The 21,862-nt window shown below is 42.7% G+C and overlaps 1 protein-coding gene across 1 annotated transcript in view; it reads left to right on the top strand.

Annotated features, from left to right (window-relative positions):
* Nucleotides 1-1,105: 1,105 nt before the first annotated feature.
* The window catches only part of LGR5 (leucine rich repeat containing G protein-coupled receptor 5), a 150,996-nt gene continuing 130,239 nt past the window's right edge, over nt 1,106-21,862 (top strand). Inside the window, exon 1 of the mRNA XM_075855017.1 lies at nt 1,106-1,470. Coding sequence (XP_075711132.1) covers nt 1,268-1,470 — 203 coding nt within the window. The 5' untranslated portion in view covers nt 1,106-1,267. The remainder of the gene's footprint in view (nt 1,471-21,862) is intronic.

Genomic DNA, 21,862 nt, shown 5'->3' on the forward strand with positions numbered 1-21,862 from the left:
CTGAATGAAACACCTGAATTCAATGAAGAAGTGTGTCCCAATACTTTTGTCCATATAGTGGACATCTAATTTGATGGCCAGCTTAACTTGTGTTAGTTCTTTTCTGTCAGGTTTCCGTACCTCTTTATAGCTTAGCCTAAGTTCACATTGCGGTTGGGCTTTATGTCCGATGCATAATGTGTGAAAATCTCCCAGCACATGTGCCAAACACAAAGTCCAGGGGTATGCCATAAGTATCCCATGAAAAAGAATTGTAAACCGCGCTATTTACATTTCTTTGCCGGATGCCTCTTCACTGAAAAGTATGCTCGACTTTGCTCTTCAGTACCGTTGAGATAAAGATATGTAGGTGCGCCCCCCCCGAATATATGCCAAAGGGTGTCTCTTGACATACATCGGGTAAATGTGGCCCTATGGATGAGTATTCGGCATATGCCCCGGGAACATTCCCAGCACATACGCTGAGTGTAGCGAAAGCACGCTATGTGAACAGAGACTTAGTTCGGTGGATTATTTTATTCAGTAAAAAAAACAGAAACCTGACAGACCCATTATAAGTCATTGGGAGAAAAAAATTGTTCCTAAAGGATTGTATCGCATAATAACCATGACAGATAATAACGGATGCGTCATGAATGTTATACAAATGGAAGCCATAACACGGGTGTGAACAGAGCGTAACATATGTTTTCACTACCATAAAGGAAAATTACTATTCGCTTCTCCGTTTCCCCACTGCACATACAACAGGCTGGTCTGCAGATGATCATGTAATAAACTGCTCATGATACAGAGCCGCCATACTGTGATAATGTATCCTTACATCCCTTATAAACAGAAAACGCTGCATTTAGAAGACCAGCTGGACCTCCAGAGCAGCATTTGATATATAGTGTCTTATAATAAACTTGTGAAGGAAAACTGCTGATGTTGGTAGTACCAGAAGTGCCAGCATACACCCCCACCAGACACAAGGTAATGGGGGTCCATAGGCTGCAGGCAGGGGACACCCGACTCCCGCTCACCGTCCTCTGAGTGGCTCTAGTGCCTGCAGTGACGTCACTGGGCGCGCAGTTCAGGCTTCCAGCTCGGTATAATAACGCAGTGTGAGATGCTGCAGGCAGTGAAGTGAGGGAGAGCGGAGTGGAAGCTGCAGCTGCACCGGGCGCCCTGTCAGTCACCTCAGCGCCAGTCCTGTCATTTAGCCCTGTTTACCCCGGGATGCGTGATACCCCCGTCCTGCTAGACCAAGGACTTACCGTACAACATGGACACTTCCCGGACCTGCCTGCTCGTGTGTTCGCTTCTGTGCGCCCTACAGCTCGTTAGCGCGGCCAGGCTGGGGAAGCAGCATCGGAACTGTCCCGGCCCCTGTGTGTGTGAACAGGACGGGATGATGATGAGAGTGGACTGCACAGACCGAGGGCTCACTGCCGTGCCAGCTAATCTAAGCATCTTCACGTCCTACCTGTAAGTGGCACTTCTGCCCACTCCTCAATGAGTTGCAACGCATTAATGGTGTCATTACATATGTCTCTGTTGTACTTACTGTATCATTGGGGTTCCATTATTATTGCTGCATATAGCGCTATCCTCTACCATGGTGCTGTACAACATGGTTATGGGTGCCATGTGCCATGTGTTGCAGTCAGTATCTATGTCTCTTGCTGTGTACATCACATGGTACTCACCTCATTGTTGCTCACCCAAAATACATAAAACTAGATTGAGGAAGAATTGATTTGCCAATTTCCAGATTGACACCAAACACTGATCCACATCTTAGATAAAAAATGACTTTTTTTTTTTTTTAAACCTATTTTCCTGTAAGTTATTTGCCCTAATGCAAACTTCCATACCTTTCAGATAAATATTACATATTTAATATATACTTTTATAGCATCTACAGATGCAGCAGAGCTGAGTTAGTCCAATATGGATCAGAATTATCAATGTGTGTAAATGATGTAGTGTCAAAACGATTGCAAATCCAGCTCCGAGCTACAGTATAACTGTCATAATAGTACAGGACTAATCTGGTCACTATGGGACTTTCCTTTACAGCTAGGTAGGTACCAGTCCCAAAGTCAAATGACTGACAGATTACAGAACATTCTGCATCATTGTAAATCAAGGAGGCACATTTACTGCGTCCAGGAGCCCCCCCTGTAAGTCGGATCACTACACAGAACCAGGAGGACTATCCGATTTATACCAGGAATCACTGCTAGTAACTTCAGGAGTCGCCTTGTAAATCAGGGATGATCTCTCCTGTGTAAATCAGGGATCCGTCAGGAAGATCAGAGGAATCCTGGTGTTGTGCGGATGAGCCAGATAAATCACATAGTCACATGAAATAGTAGTAAGTAGGTAAATTACTAATCTAGGGTCAAGTTCAGTAGCCGACCATGTGTGGAAGAAGACAGGGTTGAAAACCATAGTGGAAAGCATATTAACTGTTTCTTTATTCTACTATTTCAGCAGTGCAATTCCACTATGAAAGTCTCCAGCCTTCTGATCGGTCTATAGGAAGTTCATATTTGCCCTTATGTTTGCGGAATATATTTTATTATATTCCAAATTGGGCCAAGGTTTGGATTGTAATGAAGGTTCCTAGAAAGCGTTGCAACTCACAGATGGTTTAGGTGGAGGATTGATAAACTTCTATAAATTCATCACTATCACGGCTTCAACACCAACTGGTGTTATCTGTAAAAATACAATATTGTGCTGTACTTCTGCCAATCTAGGGCCATTTGGCAGCCACCAACCAAGTATATTGTCAATATGTTCCTTATCGTGATATGTTAGGAAAACAAGATCCTAGACTGATTTCTGAGAGGAGTTGTATTGATCTTCAATAGTTACACCTTTTGTGAGATATTTCTTATGCAAGCGCGGAGTTTACCTATTAGAAGTTACTGCCCTTAAAAACTGCTATAAATGAGACTGAAAATGTACAATAATGGAGTATAGAAATCATGGGATGCCACGTAAACGTGGCATTTCACCTGACATAATTACAGGTTCTCGTGGCAGGGATATATATATATATATATATATATATATAATTGGGGGGGGGGGTCTTTTGTATATTGCTGCTGGAGTCCCCCTGTAATAATATGCATTTTCCTACCAAGCTCTCCCATGCACCTTTCAACCTGCTCAGGCAGATACAGAAAGTCAATTTTTTTTCCACATCTCCTAAAGGGTTACTTAGTTGGGGGGGGGGCTGTAATATTATATGCTTTCCCAATGTTGAAGCAGTGTGAAGTTTTATGATGATCGACAATACAGTCCCTCTCCTTGTCAGAGATATTGTAAGTGAGCCAAGGGGAAATGTTGATTACAGTTGCAAAAACGTTATCTCCACCTTTGGTTTATGAGACAAGTCTTTGAAGTGTTCAAGAACTTTAATCTTTAACTGCGATATTAAAACAAAGTAGACAAGTAAAGTTGCTGTACCTGAAAGCTTATGCTAAGAATTCAAGACGTTTCCACCTTTAAATATCATTGTCACCAGCTCCGTGCACATCTATGCTCAGACTGCTGGTGTCTTATAAAGATGGGAACCCTTCCATATGTAAATAAATGCTAAGTACAGCTATCAGAACTTTTGCTTTCGGACCCCTGGTTCCCATGACAGTGATGCTCCGCAGAATAGCCAAGTCCTCGTAAAATGGACAATTGAAATAAAGAAGTGCGGCACTCACCAATGACTGTTTATTAACCAACTCGATCAAATCAAGACATATCCATGGGCTAGGGGATGTGAGGATACAATGAAGGCAACAGCCATTTCACTGCTGTAACCAATGACCTATTCGGCTTTGGTACCTCTGTTCACACTACGTCATTATACCGTTACTAATAAAAAATCTATGAAAGCAATAGAATTTATACATATCCCTGGAAGTGTACTGATCACACTACAAGTGTCACTATAGGTCTGTAATGATACTGGATAACAAAATGCAAAAGTAATTTTCTATTTGTCCAATAAAATACAGCTTGTCTAGAGGAATACAAAATATATTTTGCTCGCTGTCAATTCCCAGCATTACAATATCTTAGTGTGATTGGTAATTCTCCTGAAAGACATAATAGCGAAAAATAAAACTGAAACCCTCCTATCTATCTATCTATCTATCTATCTATCTATCTATCTATCTATCTATCTATCTATCTATCTATCTATCTAATCTGTGAACATATATATATAATATTATGAGTTATGTCTTATTATAATGAAACTGTTTGTAAACAATTTTTCAGAATGGCCTGAAATGTATCAATATTATGTATCTTGTAGCTGTGTCTCCATACAATATATCCACATTGTGATGCGGGGCATGCAGTCACGAGGCAGACAGTAAATAGTTATTTGGGGCTACCCATGGTGTTTATTGTGTTTGTGCACAATGTTCGTAGTCTGCGTTCTTTCGTGGTTTATGTGTCTGATGATACGGCTGTGTTATGAAGAAGAGCTTCTTCTCTATGCTTGTGTGGTCGCTTCCAACATCCTGCTTCAATGTTGTGTGTTTGTTTTGATGCCTTAATCCCAGGGTTCTGTGTTCTTGTGTGAAGAACTGGGAATCTTCCAGACGCACTGAATTGCCGTTGTTGATGTTGTTTTATTTTATTTCTGCTCGGATTCCTTACTACAGATGAGGTGCTATTAAAGCTGGGGAAGGTGTTCACAATAATAACAGTGGCTTGAGTAAATATGATACCTTTGTCTGGTAACTTCTATATAGATCAAAGAAGCTTCTTAGGCCACTCAGGTGTCTCCTTAGAAATTCAACTTCACTGTTTTTACCTGACATTGAGGGTATTGCACAGATGTGATTATTCTGCTCCAGCACATTTCTTTAAACAAAATGGGTAACAGAATGTATTTCTTGCTAATATGACCTTCTGAGAGTAATCCTCTAGGTGTAATCCTACAACCTGTACAAATTAATTTATGGGGCCTGAAGCATTTTCAGATAATAAGACTTGCCAAAGATGACAAGACGCTGACTGGGATCCAAATGAAATAATCCTACCAATAGACAAACTATTTTCACGGGTTTTAATATCCTATCCCCTTTCATAGCTAAATTCCGTGGCCTTCAAAGCTTGTTTATGATGTAAGAAGAGTCATCTGATAGTTTACTCACTTAAATTCCATTAAGAAATAACTGGACTCCTCAAGCGGCTCGTATACCGTAACTTTTTTTCCATTATATTGACCCTTTAAAAATGTAGCCAAACTATCTAGAATGTAGCAGCAATCCCAAAGAGTGAATCCGCGCAATGCTGCAGGCGAAATAGTTGGAATGATAGTGTGACTTTCAAACACAACAACAAGAGCCCCATAAAATAACACTAATAGATAGTTTTACTAGTGAAATGATCTACATATGTAGCTCTTCGTGCATTATAGAACGCTGGGATCGCCTTACCCATCATTACTACTAATAAATTAGGACAATGGTCGTTTTGCAAGTATTATATAACAAGTTGCATTTCTGTCCGTTCACAGTCTCATGTGAAATATCTGTGGATATTTTAAGCTGTTTATTCCTCGCCACCTAGGTGCCACATTTTGGAAGCATGATATCACCAACTTCTCCGACTTTAGTTAGAGATAAACATCTATTATGGGGAAAAGTTGAATTTTATTTATATTCACTGTTTAAATGTGGATTTATAATTCTGTGATCGGATAAATATTACATTTGTGTCATTAAATACATTATCATTTCAGACATTCTTGCAATTTATCAGTGACTTCCCGCTTCAATGTTTAGTGGATTAACTTACTCTCTTGTGTAGCAGAGAGAACTCCACTTCACTTTCTCATACTGTAAAAAGCAAGAAAAGATTAGAACATAGGCGGAACAATAATGTCCAGCATTAGCGTTATGTGATATCGCTTCAAACAGTGGAAAATCGGAAATGTCAGTGTGACAGCTATTGTGCACTACACACACACCTTTTAGCAGTCCTGTTCTTGTTACAGCTCCACACAAATACCTTTCTTGCTAGGTATGCTGAAAGCACCGCTGCTCTATTTATTTCTGGCCACTATCAGGATTCATAGTAAGTGCAGTTGCATAATCATTGACTTTGTAGTATTTTCATGTGCCTATAATGAGTAAGGAGAGGTTGTGCGCAGTTAATCATCAGACTATGGCGGTACACACCATTGTTAATAAATGACAGTTTATTGCTCTGTATAAAAGCATTATTGATGTAGTGTGCAATACAATAGTCGAGCACACTATTTTCTTTCCACATGCTCCTGGAAGACGCTTTTATAGTGTAAACATGTGTGAAATAATCAGTTTGGATATTCCGACAAGTCATTTAGGCTACAGCCATATTCTTATGGTCAATGGATACATTGTTTCCTTTTACTTTGCTGTAAAGATTATCTTTGTATGTAAAAAGTTGGATATATATTACTACATATAGATAGAAGGCTAGTAGGCCCCATGCACATTGGTTTCATATCAAACTCATCACTGTTAATATTTTTAATGATACTTGTCATTCCTGCAGTTTTATTAGGGACGGTAGAATGTAAAGTAAATGACGGCAGGCCATAGGACGTCATAAACATCTGTGAAATAATACACCGCGCAATATGATATTTTCAGTACGTTAGAATGGAAAGAAAATAATAAAGATAACTCCAGAAATCCATATTCCGCTTAAGTTTTGCCATTTTCGAGATGCTAACAATTCTTTAATTGCTTCCGGTGCATCGTATTTGAGAAAAGTGGGTATCTTACGTGGTATTTCCATAGAATTTTTTTTTCTTTCTAAAATCTTTATGTTTTAGGGCGGGTTCACACGTGGCGGAATTTCACTTAAATTCCGCTGCGGACACTCCGCAACGTTAATCCGCAGCGGTGCCGTTTGTCCATTGACTTACACTTTAATTTAGCAGTGTTCGTTTAGACGAGGCGTAAAATTCCGCTGCGGAGCAAAGGCTGCGGAGCGGAATTTGTTGTCCGCAGCATGCTCTGTCTGTTGCGGAGCAGTGGCGGACTCATGGCGGAATTTCTCCATTGACTTCAATGGAGAGTCAAAATTCCGCAATGAAGTCCGCAGATCTTATGTGTGCTGCGGAGCGTATTGGTTTTACTACCATGACATTTCTTCATTCTGGCTGGACCTATGTATTTCTAGGTCTACAGCCAGACTGAAGAAGTCAATGGGGCTCCCGTAATGACGGGAGCGTTGCTAGGAGACGTCTGTAAATAGTCACTGTCCAGGGTGCTGAAAGAGTTAAGCGATCGGCAGTAACTGTTTCTGCACCCGGGACAGTGACTACCGATCTCAATATACATGTATCTGTAAAAAAAACATATAAGTTCATACTTACCGAGAACTCCCTGCGTCTGTCTCCAGTCCGGCCTCCCAGGATGACGATTCAGTGTAAGTGACGGCTGCAGCCAATCACAGGCTAATAACAGGCTGCAGCGGTCACATGGACTGCCGCGTCATCCAGGGAGGTCGGCCTGGATGCCGAAAGAGGGACGCGTCACCAAGACAACGGCCGGTAAGTATGAAAATCGTTTACTTTCACTAGGGAAAGTGCTGTCCCTTCTCTCTATCCTGCACTGATAGAGAGAAGGGAAGCACTTTTACCGCAGTCCGCAGCAGCTAGTCCGCATCAATGTACTGCACATTTTGTGCAGATCCGCAGCAGAATCTGCAACGCAGATTCTGTGCGGCATTGATGCGGACAGTTGCGGAGGAAATCCGCCACGTGTGGTCATGCCCTTATACTGCTGCACATGAGACAAAAACTCTCAAACTGCTATAAGAGCAGAAACTCAAGAAAGAAAAATGTTAAAATACTGGGCAAACCCCCTCCCTCTCGGTGTAAATTAGGGTAAACCGGCAGAGAACCTTCCAGCATTACTCAAATTTTGGTCAGAGCCTCCTGCAAACAATTGGTCATCTATTGGTTTACCAATTCACCAGGAATTCTTCGAAGAATGATTGTCTTTATTGTTCCATCGAGGCAAGGCAGAGGGTGTTAATGTTTTGGCCTCACAGCCATAACTAACGTCCCTCTGCGGCTGTAATATTGTCATTTTTACTATACCTTAATAGATTAATAGCTTTCACAAATTTCTGACACTTCCTTTCACTTTCCAGCTTGTGCTGTGTAAGTAGAGACCGCGTCAGCAGTCATTTCATTGTCCTCTGAGGGCAGGATTAAAATGAAAGGTAATACCTCTAATATAAATCTGGAAACGGATCACACCATTGACAATAGGTGATGTGACATCTTAGTTTCTACTCCCTCCTCCCTGCGGAGTGACCTCTGCACAACATTCAACCATATAATGTAACAATTAAGGCCAATCTCAAGAAGGCCAATCTCTGTCACCAACTAAGGGAAGATGGGTGCCCACATAATCATAAAAAATATACCATGAGAAAAAACCTGATTACAAATAAAGAATATGTTTTGGTATATAGTTTTAATGAATTAAAAATAAAAAAAAGTGATGCATTCCCTCTTTAATGTTGCAATCTTTTTTTTTTTTTTCTCAGTCAAAATGAAATACAAAGGCAGTAAAGAAAGGGGTTGGCTGTAGTCTTCAATAGGATTACGGACAGCAGCTATAGAGAAATGTCTGCCCCAATGATCACTACGTTCTCACCAGTGCAGACAACATTTACATACATATCTATGAATGATATTGACAGCACTTTGTATTAGCCCTTTTATAAGCTTTGTTCTTTAGACCTAGGGCTCATTCAGACAAGCGTGTATGACGGCCATTAAAACAACGGCCTTCACACAGACTTATATATTTCAATGGGGCCGTTCACATGACCGTTTTTTCAGCCTGGCGTGTGAGGGTCCGTGAAAAAATAGGACATGTCCTATTTTTTTGCGCTTCACGCATGCCCCCCATAGACTGTAGTCTATGGGGGATGTGTGATAACGTGTCCCGCACGGGTGCACCTCGGACATCAGTTTTTTCATGTCCGAGGTTGGCCACGTTCGTGTGAATGTAGCCTTAAAAACTGCCGTGTCAGATTTGCATGCGTAAAAAACGCAGCGTATTTCCGGCAGTTTTTTTGTCCGTGTGCCATCAGTGTGCATTGTGTATGGCATCAGTGTGCTTTGCATGCAGCATGCATTTTTTACGTCCATGCAAGCACTTATTTTTAGTTTTTTTAAATTTCTCTTCATTTCTTTGTAACTGATGTGTGAAACACAGACAGCATACGGATGTCGTCCGTGTTTTTCACGCATCCATAGACTTCAATGGCCGACAAGGTGCGCAAAATGCACCAATACAGGACACGCAGTGAGTTTCACGCAACGGGCACTCACTGCACCAAAACTCACACATGTCTGAATAGCCCCATTGAAATTAATGGGTCCGTGTACTGTCCGTTATTTCAATGGACAGCACACGGACGAGTATTACGCTCGTCTGAATGAGCCCTTCGAGCACCTTTACCAATAGTAAACAGAAGTTAGTGCAAGTATTTTATGAGGAGAAGAAGATGATCAAGTCAACCTAAAATAATGAAATTGCATCGTTTCTATACAAATATCTTGTAAACTCATGCCGTTTTAAAGGCCCTTGACCGTAATGCTGCTTATTTCTGCTGGATATTCTTAACATGAAATGTTTCATCTTAACATGTTTATTTACCCAGATGTCAAATTATTTGATTTACATATGTCTTTGTATGCCCTGTAGACTGTATAACATGATTATTGGCAAATACAGTATCATAAAAAAAAGAAAGGTTATATATATAATTTTACAATTATTGAAGGCGCTGCCTCAAGTATGATAGCAAGTAGAGCCTCAGTTGAAGTATGTATGGTATTCAATGTTGCCTAAATGGATTCACAATCTCACTATCCCTCTGTTAGCTCAGAATTCCCTAATAGGATATATGAAAATTAGTTTTCTAAACCGGGCAACCCTTTAAGGGATTATGTAGATGGGAGTATTATGGCTCCAGGCAACCTCTGAGTTGGTGAGAGATTTACGATGGCACCCATTAGGGTATGTTCACACGGAGTGTTTTCAGCCGTTTTCCGGGCCGTAAACTTCCCGAAAAATGACTGAAAACTCGGAAGCAGAACGCCTCCAAACATCTGCCCATTGATTTCAATGTGAATAACGGCGTTCTGCTCTGACGGGCCATTTTTTTCGTGGCCGTTTTTCAAAACGGCCGCGTAAAAATAGGTCGCGAAAAAGAAGTGCAGGTCGCTTCTTGGGACATTGTTGGAGCCGTTTTTCATTGACTCTATTGAAAACATGGAGCGAAAATCGCGAGTGGCTTAAAAAACGTCTGAAAATCAGGAGCTGTTTTCCCTTGAAAATAGCTCCGTATTTTCAGACGTTTTTTGCTAGGGTATGTTCACACGCTTAACGGTTTATGAGGCGCACATTTTCTGTTGGATTCCTACCATCAGATGCCATATAACAGAGGCATTGCTTCTAAACAGTGTTCCCTGAGTCTAAGCAGTGTGTGCTAGAAAGGAAAGAGTTAAAACAACCTACTAATAAGGTCAAAAAGCGCAGTTGCAGCTCCATCTGTCTGCAGGGTTTGGAATTTATAATAATATCATTTCCAAAACACATGGTTTAGAGGGAACAGTGCTTCTAAGGCTGGGTTCACACGACCATGTTACGTCCGTAATGGACGGAACGTATTTCGGCCGCAAGTCCAGGACCGAACACAGTGCAGGGAGCCGGGCTCCTAGCATCATACTTATGTACGACGCTAGGAGTCCCCGCCTCGCTGCAGGACAACTGTCCTGTACTGTAATCATGTTTTCAGTACGGGACAGTAGTTCCACGGAGAGGCAAGGACTCCTAGCGTCGTACATAACTATGATGCTAGGAGCCCGGCTCCCTGCAGTGTGTTCGGTCCGGGACTTGCGGCCGAAATACGTTCTGTCCATTACGGACGCAACATGGTCGTGTGAACCCAGCCTAAAGGAGAATAACCACATAATATGGTGACACATGGAATGCCTACAGATCCGTAGTACAGAGCCATAGGGCTACGGGTACCACTGTATAGGCTCAGTGCTCATAGCTCTGCTGTGTGCATGAGGCCTAAGATGGCACAAAGGATTGAGCAGTCTAAGCATAGCTTAATTTTGTTCTTGCACTTCACAAGTCACCATGCTCCTGAAAAACTGCATACAGCAAAGGTAGTCGCCCACCTTGCCAATTATCATACCAACAACTTTTTTATCTCTTATAAACTGATGAGAGTGGAAGATTTTATTAATACATTTTAATGTCTAGTAAGTGTTTTGAATTCATTTGAGAATTCTCATCATTGATACCCCATTGGTCCCTATATTTCACTATGTACCGAGGGCTAATTTTTTTGTGGGACGAGCTGTAGTTTTCATTTGCACCATTTTTTGGTACATAAGATTTTTTTGATCACTTTTTGTGTCATTTTGTTTCAGCGCTAAGGTGACCAAAAAGCAACGATACTGGTGTTTTAAATGTATTTTTTACATTGTTCACCTTGCGAGTTAAATAATGGTATATTGTATATTTATTTAGTTAAATAATTGTATATTGTATGTAGTTCTGACTTTTTTGGATGCAGCGATACCAATTGTATTTTATTTTTCTATTTTTTACATTGTGCTTGTAGCGTCCATGGCCGCGGACCGTCGGGATTACTCACACCCCGGCGGCCGCAGCCATGGATCTGTGAGCACTGGCCCGCATCTCCTCCCCAGGAGACGCCAGCGCTCACTTACACTCCGGTCCGCTGTGTCCCGTAGAGTGCGCGCACGCTCTTGCCCGGCCTTAAAGGGCCAGCGTGCACACATGGGAATTATTACCAATTAGCCCATTATCACATTATATTGTCATTTTTACAGGCTTCTGCTAAGCCCTGCTGGAGGCATGGCTTAGCAGAGGCAGACCTAGTGGCCTTCATTAGGCCCCCGGGCTGCCATGACAACCACCGGCACCCGCAGATCGCATTGCGGGGGGGGCGATGGGCTGTCTGAGGGGGCCGCCCCCTTCCTAATGTCGCAGTCGCTATTGACCGCAGCATTTAACTAGTTAAATGGCCAGGAACAGCGCGATCGCTGTTCCTGGCCGTTAGAGCAGAGTGTCCGCTGTAAAACGCAGCTGACACCTGCAGTGTATGGAGCGGGCTCCATGCGTAAGCCCGCTCCATGACTTGCCAGCACGGCATGGCATGGGATGGCATGGGTTAAGGAAGCTTTCAGGGGGTTCTGGCACAGCCGATCCCCATTACTGCCGAATATAAAATGCAGGGACGTTTTAGCAAGATTTATTCTTGATAAAAAGTGCGTCTTATAGTCCAAAAAATACATTATGTGATTTTTCTTCACTTTAATTCTAATACACTACTCCCAAATGTTTTCTCTTTTATTTCTTTTACTAAAAACAGATGATCAGCGAAATAAATAATTCAGAAAAGAAAAATATATAATTTTTCTACTTTAATTTTACTGCTTTTCAATACACTTTGTCCATTTAAGCTTTTGTATTCCCACATTATAATTTTTTTTTAGGCTGAGCTGCGAGCCACGAATGCACCGCTGCCTTCACCTCTTCATCAGATTTCAATTTTTGTCCTCCTAAGGCTTTTTTCAGTGGACCAAACACGTGATAGTCTATCCAATAGAATCAGTTCACGTGCACGCTCAATATTGTCATCAGTCGTGAATGGTCGTCTGGCTCCTTCATGGCTGACACTTGTGGGACCTTCCTTGAACATCTCTATCCATTCATACGCACTTTTTCGCGACACAACACTTTCTCCATACTGTGCACAAAGTCTGTCATAAATATCGGCACCAGACACACCCTCAGACCACAAAAAAATTATCACTGCACGCTGCTCTTCTTTCGTGCAAATTACAAGTGGGGCAGCCGTTTGTTTCTCGCACCGCAGTCACAGATAACACGTTCCAACATGTACAGCAGTAACTGGGGAGACAGCGACCTTGTATGAAAAGCGCTGATAAGACAGTTCGGCCAACAGACGTTTTAATATGACAGGAGTGCGGATAATTTAGGACTCGGCCTCATACATTTAAGTATATCTTTTAACCCCCTTCCCAAAATTTGTCGTATGGATACGTCATGGAAAACCAATGCTTCCCGCTATTTAATGTATCCATACGACAATTGGAAGACACCGGCTCAAAAGCCGAGTTGGTGCCACCATCCCCAGGTGTCAGCTGTTTGTTACAGATGACACCCTGCTGTAATTGCGGGGATCGTAGTTAGCTCTGATCCCCACCATTAACCCATTAAATGCAGTGGTCAAAAGCGATCGCTGCATTTAAAGTGTTTGTAGCTAATCGCCACCCCAGCAACGAAATTGCCGGTGGCTGCAATGGCAACCCGAGGCCTAATACTCGACTCCGGGCCTGCCTAGTACGGAAGCCTTCCATGCCCCGCCAAGGGCTGGGCCTAAAAGGCTTCCGGTTCCGACGGAAAGATGGCGCGGGCTCAGCAGCTGAGCCCATGTCATCAGTGGCGGGTGTCAGCTGTATGTTACAAATCAGCAGCCATGCCATGCGACTGCTGCAATGGCAATAGGAGACCTAAGGCCTTATTCACACGACAGGGTCCGAGTGTCGGCCGATAAAATCGGCCGTTTTTCCTGGCCGGTTTGCATCCGGGCCGTGTTGCCGTTTTTAACGGCCGATTTTGCATCTGTTTTTTTTCCCTGTCCGTTTTAAAATCTGATGAATTTAATTTGTAAATGTTTTCCACACACTTCCCTCTGTAGATAATGCCACACATTGCCCTCTGTAGATACTGTCACAGCCCCTCTGTAGGTAGTGCCACACAGCCCCTCTGTAGGTAGTGCCACACAGCCCCTCTGTAGGTAGTGCCACACAGCCCCTCTGTAGGTAGTGCCACACAGCCCCTCTGTAGGTAGTGCCACACAGCCCCTCTGTAGGTAGTGACACACAGCCCCTCTGTAGGTAGTGCCACACAGCCCCTCTGTAGGTAGTGCCACACAGCCCCCTGTAGGTTGTGCCACACAGCCCCTCTGTAGGTAGTGCCACACAGCCCCCTGTAGGTTGTGCCACACGGCACCTGTGTGTAGGTAGCACCACCGGTCCAGGAGAAGTCCCTGACTTCAATGTCCATATATGGACACAGTGAAGTCAGGAACTTCTCCTGGAGCGGAATCCCCGGCCACATCGCAGGGGATTCCACTTCAGAAGTCGCTGACGTCACATGCACTTCGCACTGTGAGGAGGAGAAGGAGAGAGCGAGCGACGGAAGACACGGCCATCACTTGGAGCACATTCAAGTGATGGCCGTGTATTACCCGGCCCCATAGACTTCTATGGGAGCCAGGCGGCCGTGAGAACGGCCGAAAATAGGGCATGTCCCATTTTTTGACGGCCGGGTTTCTGTCAGTGAACAACTGACAGATCTAATACATTGCACTTCAAAGGTAGTGCAATGTATTAGAAAATAAATCCGACAGTTGGACCTTCAGTCCCCTAGTTGTACTAAAAAAAAAATAGTGTAAAAAAAGTTGTAAAATGTCTCAAGTAAAAAATAAAACAATCGCCCTATTAATCACCTTATGTAATCGCCCTATTTAAGTCCTTTATTATTGAAAAAAATTAAAATAAGCCTTACATATTTGGTATTGCCGCAAACGTAATGGCCTGAACTACAAAAATATTATGTTATTTATCCCACGCGGTGAATGCTGTAAAAAAAATTAAAAAATCATGCCAGAATTTCTGTTTTTTTGGTCACTTTGCCCTACAAAAATTGGAATCAAAAAGTCGCATATATCCAAAAATTGTACCTATAAAAACTATAGCTTGTATCGCAAAAAAGCAAGCCCTCATACAGCTCCATTGATGAAAAGATTTAAGTTAAGGTATGTTCACACGCAAACTCAAAAACGTCTGAAAATACGGCTCTGTTTTCAAGGGAAAACAGCTCCTGATTTTGAGACGTTTTTTTAAGCCACTCTCAATTTTCGTTGCGTTTTTCGCAGCGTTTTTTTACGGCCGTTTTGAGCTGTTTTCCATAGTCAATGAAAAACGCCTCCAAAAATGTCCCAAGAAGTGTCCTGCACTTCTTTTGACGAGCCGTCATTTTATGCGCCGTATTTTGACATCGACGCGTAAAATAAAGGCTCATGCGAACAGAACATCGTAATTCCCATTGAAAGCAATGGACAGATGTTTGTAGGCGTATTAGGGGCGTTTTTTTCAGGCGTAATTCGAGGTGTAAAACGCCTTTTATTATGCAAAAAGTTGTAAAACATAAAATAGCGCTATAAATTTGCTATCGCCAGAATCGTACTGACCGGCAGAATAAAGTTAACATATAATTTATAACGCATAGAGAACGCTTTATAAAAAGAGCCGATGCCAGAATTGCTGTTTTTTGGTCACCTTGCCTCCCAAAAAATAGGATAAAAAGTGATCGAAAAGTTGCATGTACCCCAAAATGGTACCAATAAAAACTACAGCACGTCCCGCAAAAAAAACAGCCGTCATACCACTACGTCTATGAAAAAATAATATTAGTTAAAGAGGCTCTGTCACCACATTATAAGTGCCCTATCTCCTACATAAGGAGATCGGCGCTATAATGTAGGTGACAGTAATGCTTTTTATTTCGAAAAACGATCTATTTTCACCACTTTATTAGCGATTTTTTTTTTATTTTTTTTATTTTTTTTTATTTTTTTAGCTTTATGCTAATGAGTTTCTTAATTCCCAAGTGGGCGTGTTTTTACTTTAGACCAAGTGGGCGTTGTACAGAGGAGTGTATGACGCTGTCCAATCAGCGTCATGCATTTCTCTCCATTCATTTACACTACACTAGCGATATAGTTATATCACTATGTGCATACACAAACACTAACATTATTGCAGTGTCCTGATAATGAATATACATAACTACCATCCAGGACGTGATGTGTATTCCGAATCCTGACCACTTCTGAATCTTTTCTGTGAGATTCCAGCAAGGCAAACGTAATCTCGCGAGATTACGATGTAACCTGTCATTTCAAACAAGATTATTTTCACTGCCCAATTCTAATAAAATATATGAAACACCTGTGGGGTCAAAATACTCACTACACCCCTAGATGAATTCCTCAAGGGGTGTAGTTTAGTAAATGGAGTCACTTTTGGGGAGTTTCCATTGTAGTGGTAGTGTACCAAAATGGGGTCTTTTTTTGGGGTGTTTCCTTGGTTTTGGCATCACAAGATTCAAACCTGACATGGTGCCTAAAATATATTATAATGAAAAGAAGGCTCCAAAATCTATTAGGTGCTGCTTTGCTTCTGAGGGCTGTGTTTCAGTCCATTAGCACACTAGGGCCACATGTGGGATATTTCTAAAAACTGGATGTAATGGATTAAATAGGAATTTCTAAAAAAAACAAAAACATTTTTATATTTCACCTCTACATTGCTTTTAATTCTTGCGAAACGCCTAAAGAGTTAATAAACTTTCTAAATGCTGTTTTGAATACTATGAGTGGTGCAGTTTTTAAAATGGGGTGATCGATGGGGGTTTGTATTGTATGGGCCCCTCAAAGCCACTTCACAATTGAACTGGTCCCAGTAAAAATAGCCTTTTGAAATTTTCTTGAAAATGTGAGAAATTTCTGCTAAAGTTCTAAGCCTTGTAACGTCCTAGAAAAATAAAAGGATGTTCAAAAAAAACGATGCCAATCTAAAGTAGATATATGGGAGATGTTTATTAGCAACTAATTTGTGTGGTATCACTATCTTTTTATTTTTATTTTTTACAAGCGGATACATTTAAATTTAGAATTATTTTTACCACTAACCTTAAGTACAATGTGTCACAAGAAAACAGTCTCAGAATTGCTTGGATAGGTAAAAGCATTCCAAAGTTATTACCACATAAAGTGACACAAGTCAGATTTGAATAATAAGGCTCTGTCAGGAAGGTCAAAAGTGGCTGCAGCGGGAAGGGGCTAAATAATGTCTCTTCTTGCTGGAAATACCTGGTAGTATTCGATATTTAACACCCTAAGACTAATAATACTAATCCTTTAATACCATTATAAAGTTACATATGGTCCTATCCACAGCCGATGTTCTAATTTCACCTCAACAAGTTTGCCATCTGTTATGGGATAAATCAGAATATTATATATTTACTTATTTGCCTTGGGATACATGCTATCTTGTTTGAAGAATAGTCTTCAATTTCCTATGCAGTATATAAGTATCCGGTCATCAAAATACAGACTATAAAATAATTCTGGTGATAACACTATATATTAACTTTAAGAGTTTGCATGACAGCGTTTCTCCAAATCTGTTTGGGGCCTGAAGTGCGGAGGACAATTGGCCTGGCATAGGGAGCCTGTTTCCAGCTGTTAACGCGTGCACCAAGCTGACCTCTTCAGTCTACACGCCAACCTAGATTAGAGTCTCCTCAAGTGTTCCTTGTTAACCCAGAATCACTCCCTATGGTAAGCCAGTCTTTCATATCTTCCCTTGCCTTTTGGATGAACATTATGCCAGTGATTTCATTCTTCTTTGGAAACATGGCCTTTAATTGCAGTTATGCCCTTTTTTATGATAAAAGTGTAAATTCAAGTGTTTTTTATTCTGCACTAATAAAATGTGCTTTACTTAGAGGCGTAGCTAGGTCCTCCAGCACCCGGGGCAAAGATTGTTTGGTGCCCCCCCCCCCAACCTCCTCCCCCCTTGCCATGTTTGTTTTCTCTACCAATCGATGTGTCATTTCTTTTCCACATTTCTTTTAATGTAACTTGAGCATAAAAACATTTTGTAAATTTTACAAGCAATATAGTTCTATACACAACACCAAAATAGTGTTCAGTACATAAATACAGCCCCAGAACCAAGCTCAGTACATCTATATAGCACCAACACAAATACAGCTCAATTTAGTGCAACCCCTGACGTATAGGTTCACACTAAATTGTTTCCAGCTCCCAGCATGGCCCGAACAATGGTAAGGATATGCTGGGAGTTGCATTTTCACAAAAATCCTATCATATAATCATGCCACCCATCATCTCGCTGCAGATCATACAGTGACTACAGTACTGATTAGAGGCAGAATGAACATTTACATTAAGTGACTCACCGGTGACGTCTCAGATTCTACTTTTTCTCCATCCGGTCCAGACCTCTATGATGACTTCTCCCGGTCACAGCCCATTTCTGCAGTTTGCCGCACAGATGTCTTCAGCTTCTCACTTTTCCAACATTTTTACACCTATAAACAAAGATAAAGTTCTCATTATACCACATACCACGCCCATAAATATAATAGTACCATACACTGCACCTCTAATTATAATAGCACCATACACCGTGTCGCACACACACACACACACACACACACACACACACACACACACACACACACACACACACACTGTGCCCACTGTAGATAGTGCCCCTATATAGCCCACCCCTGTATAGTGTCCCACATATAGCTCCCCCTATAGTGCTCTACAGATAGGCCACCCCTGTATATAGCCCCCCTGCCCTGTATATAGCCCCCCTGTAGATATAGCCCACCCCTGTATATAGTGCTCCACAGATAGCCCACCCCTGTATATAGCCCCCCTGTAGATATAGCCCACCGCTGTATATAGTGCTCCACAGATAGCCCACCCCTGTATATAGCTCCCCTGTAGATATAGCCCACCCCTTTATATAGTGCTCCACATATATCCCCCCTCAGTAGATAGAGCCCCACCATAGAAAAAGCCTCCCATGGTAGATAAAGCCACCCCCACAGATAATGCCACACACACTTTTTTTTTTTATTCCGATAAAATAACAAACTATCCAAACTCACGTTCCCACACCTCCGGCAGCAATGGAGACCTGCTCTTCTGCGCAGGTCTCCTGGGGTTGAACGCTTCCCTTTCAATCAGCACCTTTCAACAACGCAAGCGGCGCAATGTATCACGCCGCTTCACTCGTAGAAAGGCGCTGAATGGCCGGCAGTGGCGGATTAAGTAGACCATAGGCCCTGGGCTGTTACACAAACTTGGGCCCTCCTTCCCCACCGCCGCTCTGCCGTGTCTATAGTGAACACCAACTTTTTGTGTGAGCATTGACAAATGGTTGTTACGATTCCCCTTGTCAAAGGGCTGTGTCCCTGCATACTGACAGTCTCCAGCCATTGCTGACCGTATCACACTGTGTAGGGACACATCCTCCTGACAATGTGCATGGTAACACGCATTTGTCTATTCGCTCTGGGTACACAGAGATATGTAGAATACAAGGATTACCTGCAACAGACATGTCCGGAGAGGAGATCCCCTATAGATCCAGTGACGTCTTCTCTGATGGGAGCCGTTTTCTTTTCTTCTCCATCTGACGCAGACCGTTATGGCAACTTCTCCTGATGAGACATCTTTGCCCATCACTTCTACAACCATTTTCAGCCCCTATAGAAACACACAAATTTAGACACAAAGGCCCAGTCCATACATTAAAGGGGTGGTGCGGGCACAGACCATTTTTTATACTGAGGACCTATCGATGTGCCCAGACAACCCCTTTTACTCAGACTAATAAATTTGGACCACAGACTAGATCATAGAATACATACAGACCCCAGACATTCTAAACTATTGCTGTTAGGGATCTGCCAGGTACTTCATCTAGGTATACTCCTGGGATTAATCAATCCACACCTGAGGCCAGACCTGTTCGACTGACAACATCTCCCACCAACCAGGGTGGCAGGCTCAGGAGTGGGAGAGCCTATCGCGGCCTGGTCTGTCGGAGTTAGCTCCGCCCCCTGTCCTTTATTACCTGCCCTGTTCTCTCCCTCAGTGCTTGTAATTCTTTTGGATTCCTGGCCCCACTGCTGCTTGCTCCAGCCTGCTTCTGCCGTGCTTCTGCCTTGCTGCAGTTCTGCTTGACCTGCTTGCTTTGCCCCTGGCTTGCTTCTGTCTCCTTGCCCGCTTGGGTGTACTCACTTCGTCCTGGTCCTGACTGTCCGTTCGCCGCTCCGTTTCCTCGTGGCGTTCCGTGGCTACTGCCCCTTCCCTTGCATGTTCCCTGTTTGTTTTCCTGTGCACTTAGACAGCGTAGGGACCGCCGCCCAGTTGTACCTCGTCGCCTAGGGCGGGTCGTTGCAAGTAGGCAGGGACAGGGCGGTGGGTAGATTAGGGCTCACTTTCCCTTCACCTCCTTCCTGCCATTACAATTGCAGTCCCCAGACCAGACCCCCCTAAACAAATACAGACCCCAGAACAAGCACCCTGAATAAATACAGACCTCAGACCGGACCCCCTACACTAATAATGACCCCAGACCTGACTCCCTTAACACAGACCTCAAACCAGACCCCCCCCCAAACTAATAAAGACCCCAAAACTTATACAGACCCCATAAACTAATACAGACCCCAGACCTCAAACTAATACAGACCCCCTAAATACAGACCCCAGACCATACCCCCTATTCTAATAGAGACCCCAGACCCCTAAATACAGACCCCTAACCTAATACAGACCCTAGAAGAGGCCCCCTAAATAGACCTTATAAACTAATACAGACCCCAGATCAGACCCCCTAAATACAGACCCCTAAATAAAGACCCCTAAACTAATACAGACCCTAAAACAGGCCCCCTAAATAGACCCTATAAACTAACACAGACCCCAGACCTCAAACTAAAAGAGACCCCCTAAATACCGACCCGAGACCACTTAAACTAACACAGACCCCTAAATATACAGACCCTAAACCCCTTAAACTGATACAGACCCCAGACCAGACCCCCTAAATACAGACCCCTTAAACTAACAGACACCATACCCCCTAAATACAGACCCCACACCAGACCCCCTAAATACAGACCCATTAAACAAATCAATCCCCTTATACTTACATAGTCAGTCTTCTCTGTGGAGTCTTGCTGCTGCTGCTCGAAGTCCTGCGGTCATGTGACCAGCAGGTCTCTAAGCAATAGTAAGAACTTCAGAGATGAGGTCATGTGACCTTATGTCTAAAGGTCCTTTTGCAGGACATACACAATGCAGTTTCGTCGCGGTTTTTGCCACGATTCGCGGCAAATTCGCGACAAAACGACAATGTACTTTGGGCGGCCATGATAATATGATAATCCGCCATTGATGGCCAGGTACGGAACGTACCCGGCCATTCATTGGTTCTAATTGTACCTGTGTCCTATAGACGCAGGTACAATTATAGTACAGGAGGGGGTGGCGCTGGCGGCCCCCTCTAAGTTGCGTCCGGGGCACATGCCCCGTCTGCCCCCCCCCCCCCACCCTAGCTACGCCCCTGGTTTACTTTAGAATTCTAATTTAGGGATCTTTTAGAAACATGCAGATGACCAACCCTTATTTCAAAACACTTAAATTGTATTCTCATTTTCAAACACCATTTTAATTTTTACTTATAGAATTAGCTGAAACACAAAGTTGAGTTACTCGTAATACATTACTTTGTTAATCTTTTACTTCTGAGTTATAGTCTGTAACATAGTCCAAAGTTGCATTCACAATTCTGCAGGCTTCGGAGCTGAAATCTCCCAGCATTCCTTTCTGACTCAATGTCCCCACAGTGCCTGCTCTTATGATTTAGAATTCTGGGAAATGTAGTTTTTACAACAGGCAGTAATCGGACGTAGGAATAACGAACTGTCCCACTGTATAATAGGAGCTCAGCCAAATTGTTAGGGATGTTTCTGACAACGATCTGGTCATGTTGTGGTAATATGTGGTCCTGGTGGGAGGTATTATTTGTCCCTTGTATAGTGGTTTCATTGGTAATATTGCCCTTGGTATACTTGGTTTTGTT

This window comes from Rhinoderma darwinii, chromosome 3, assembly GCF_050947455.1.
Source record: "Rhinoderma darwinii isolate aRhiDar2 chromosome 3, aRhiDar2.hap1, whole genome shotgun sequence".
Taxonomy (NCBI): Eukaryota; Metazoa; Chordata; class Amphibia; order Anura; family Rhinodermatidae; genus Rhinoderma; species Rhinoderma darwinii.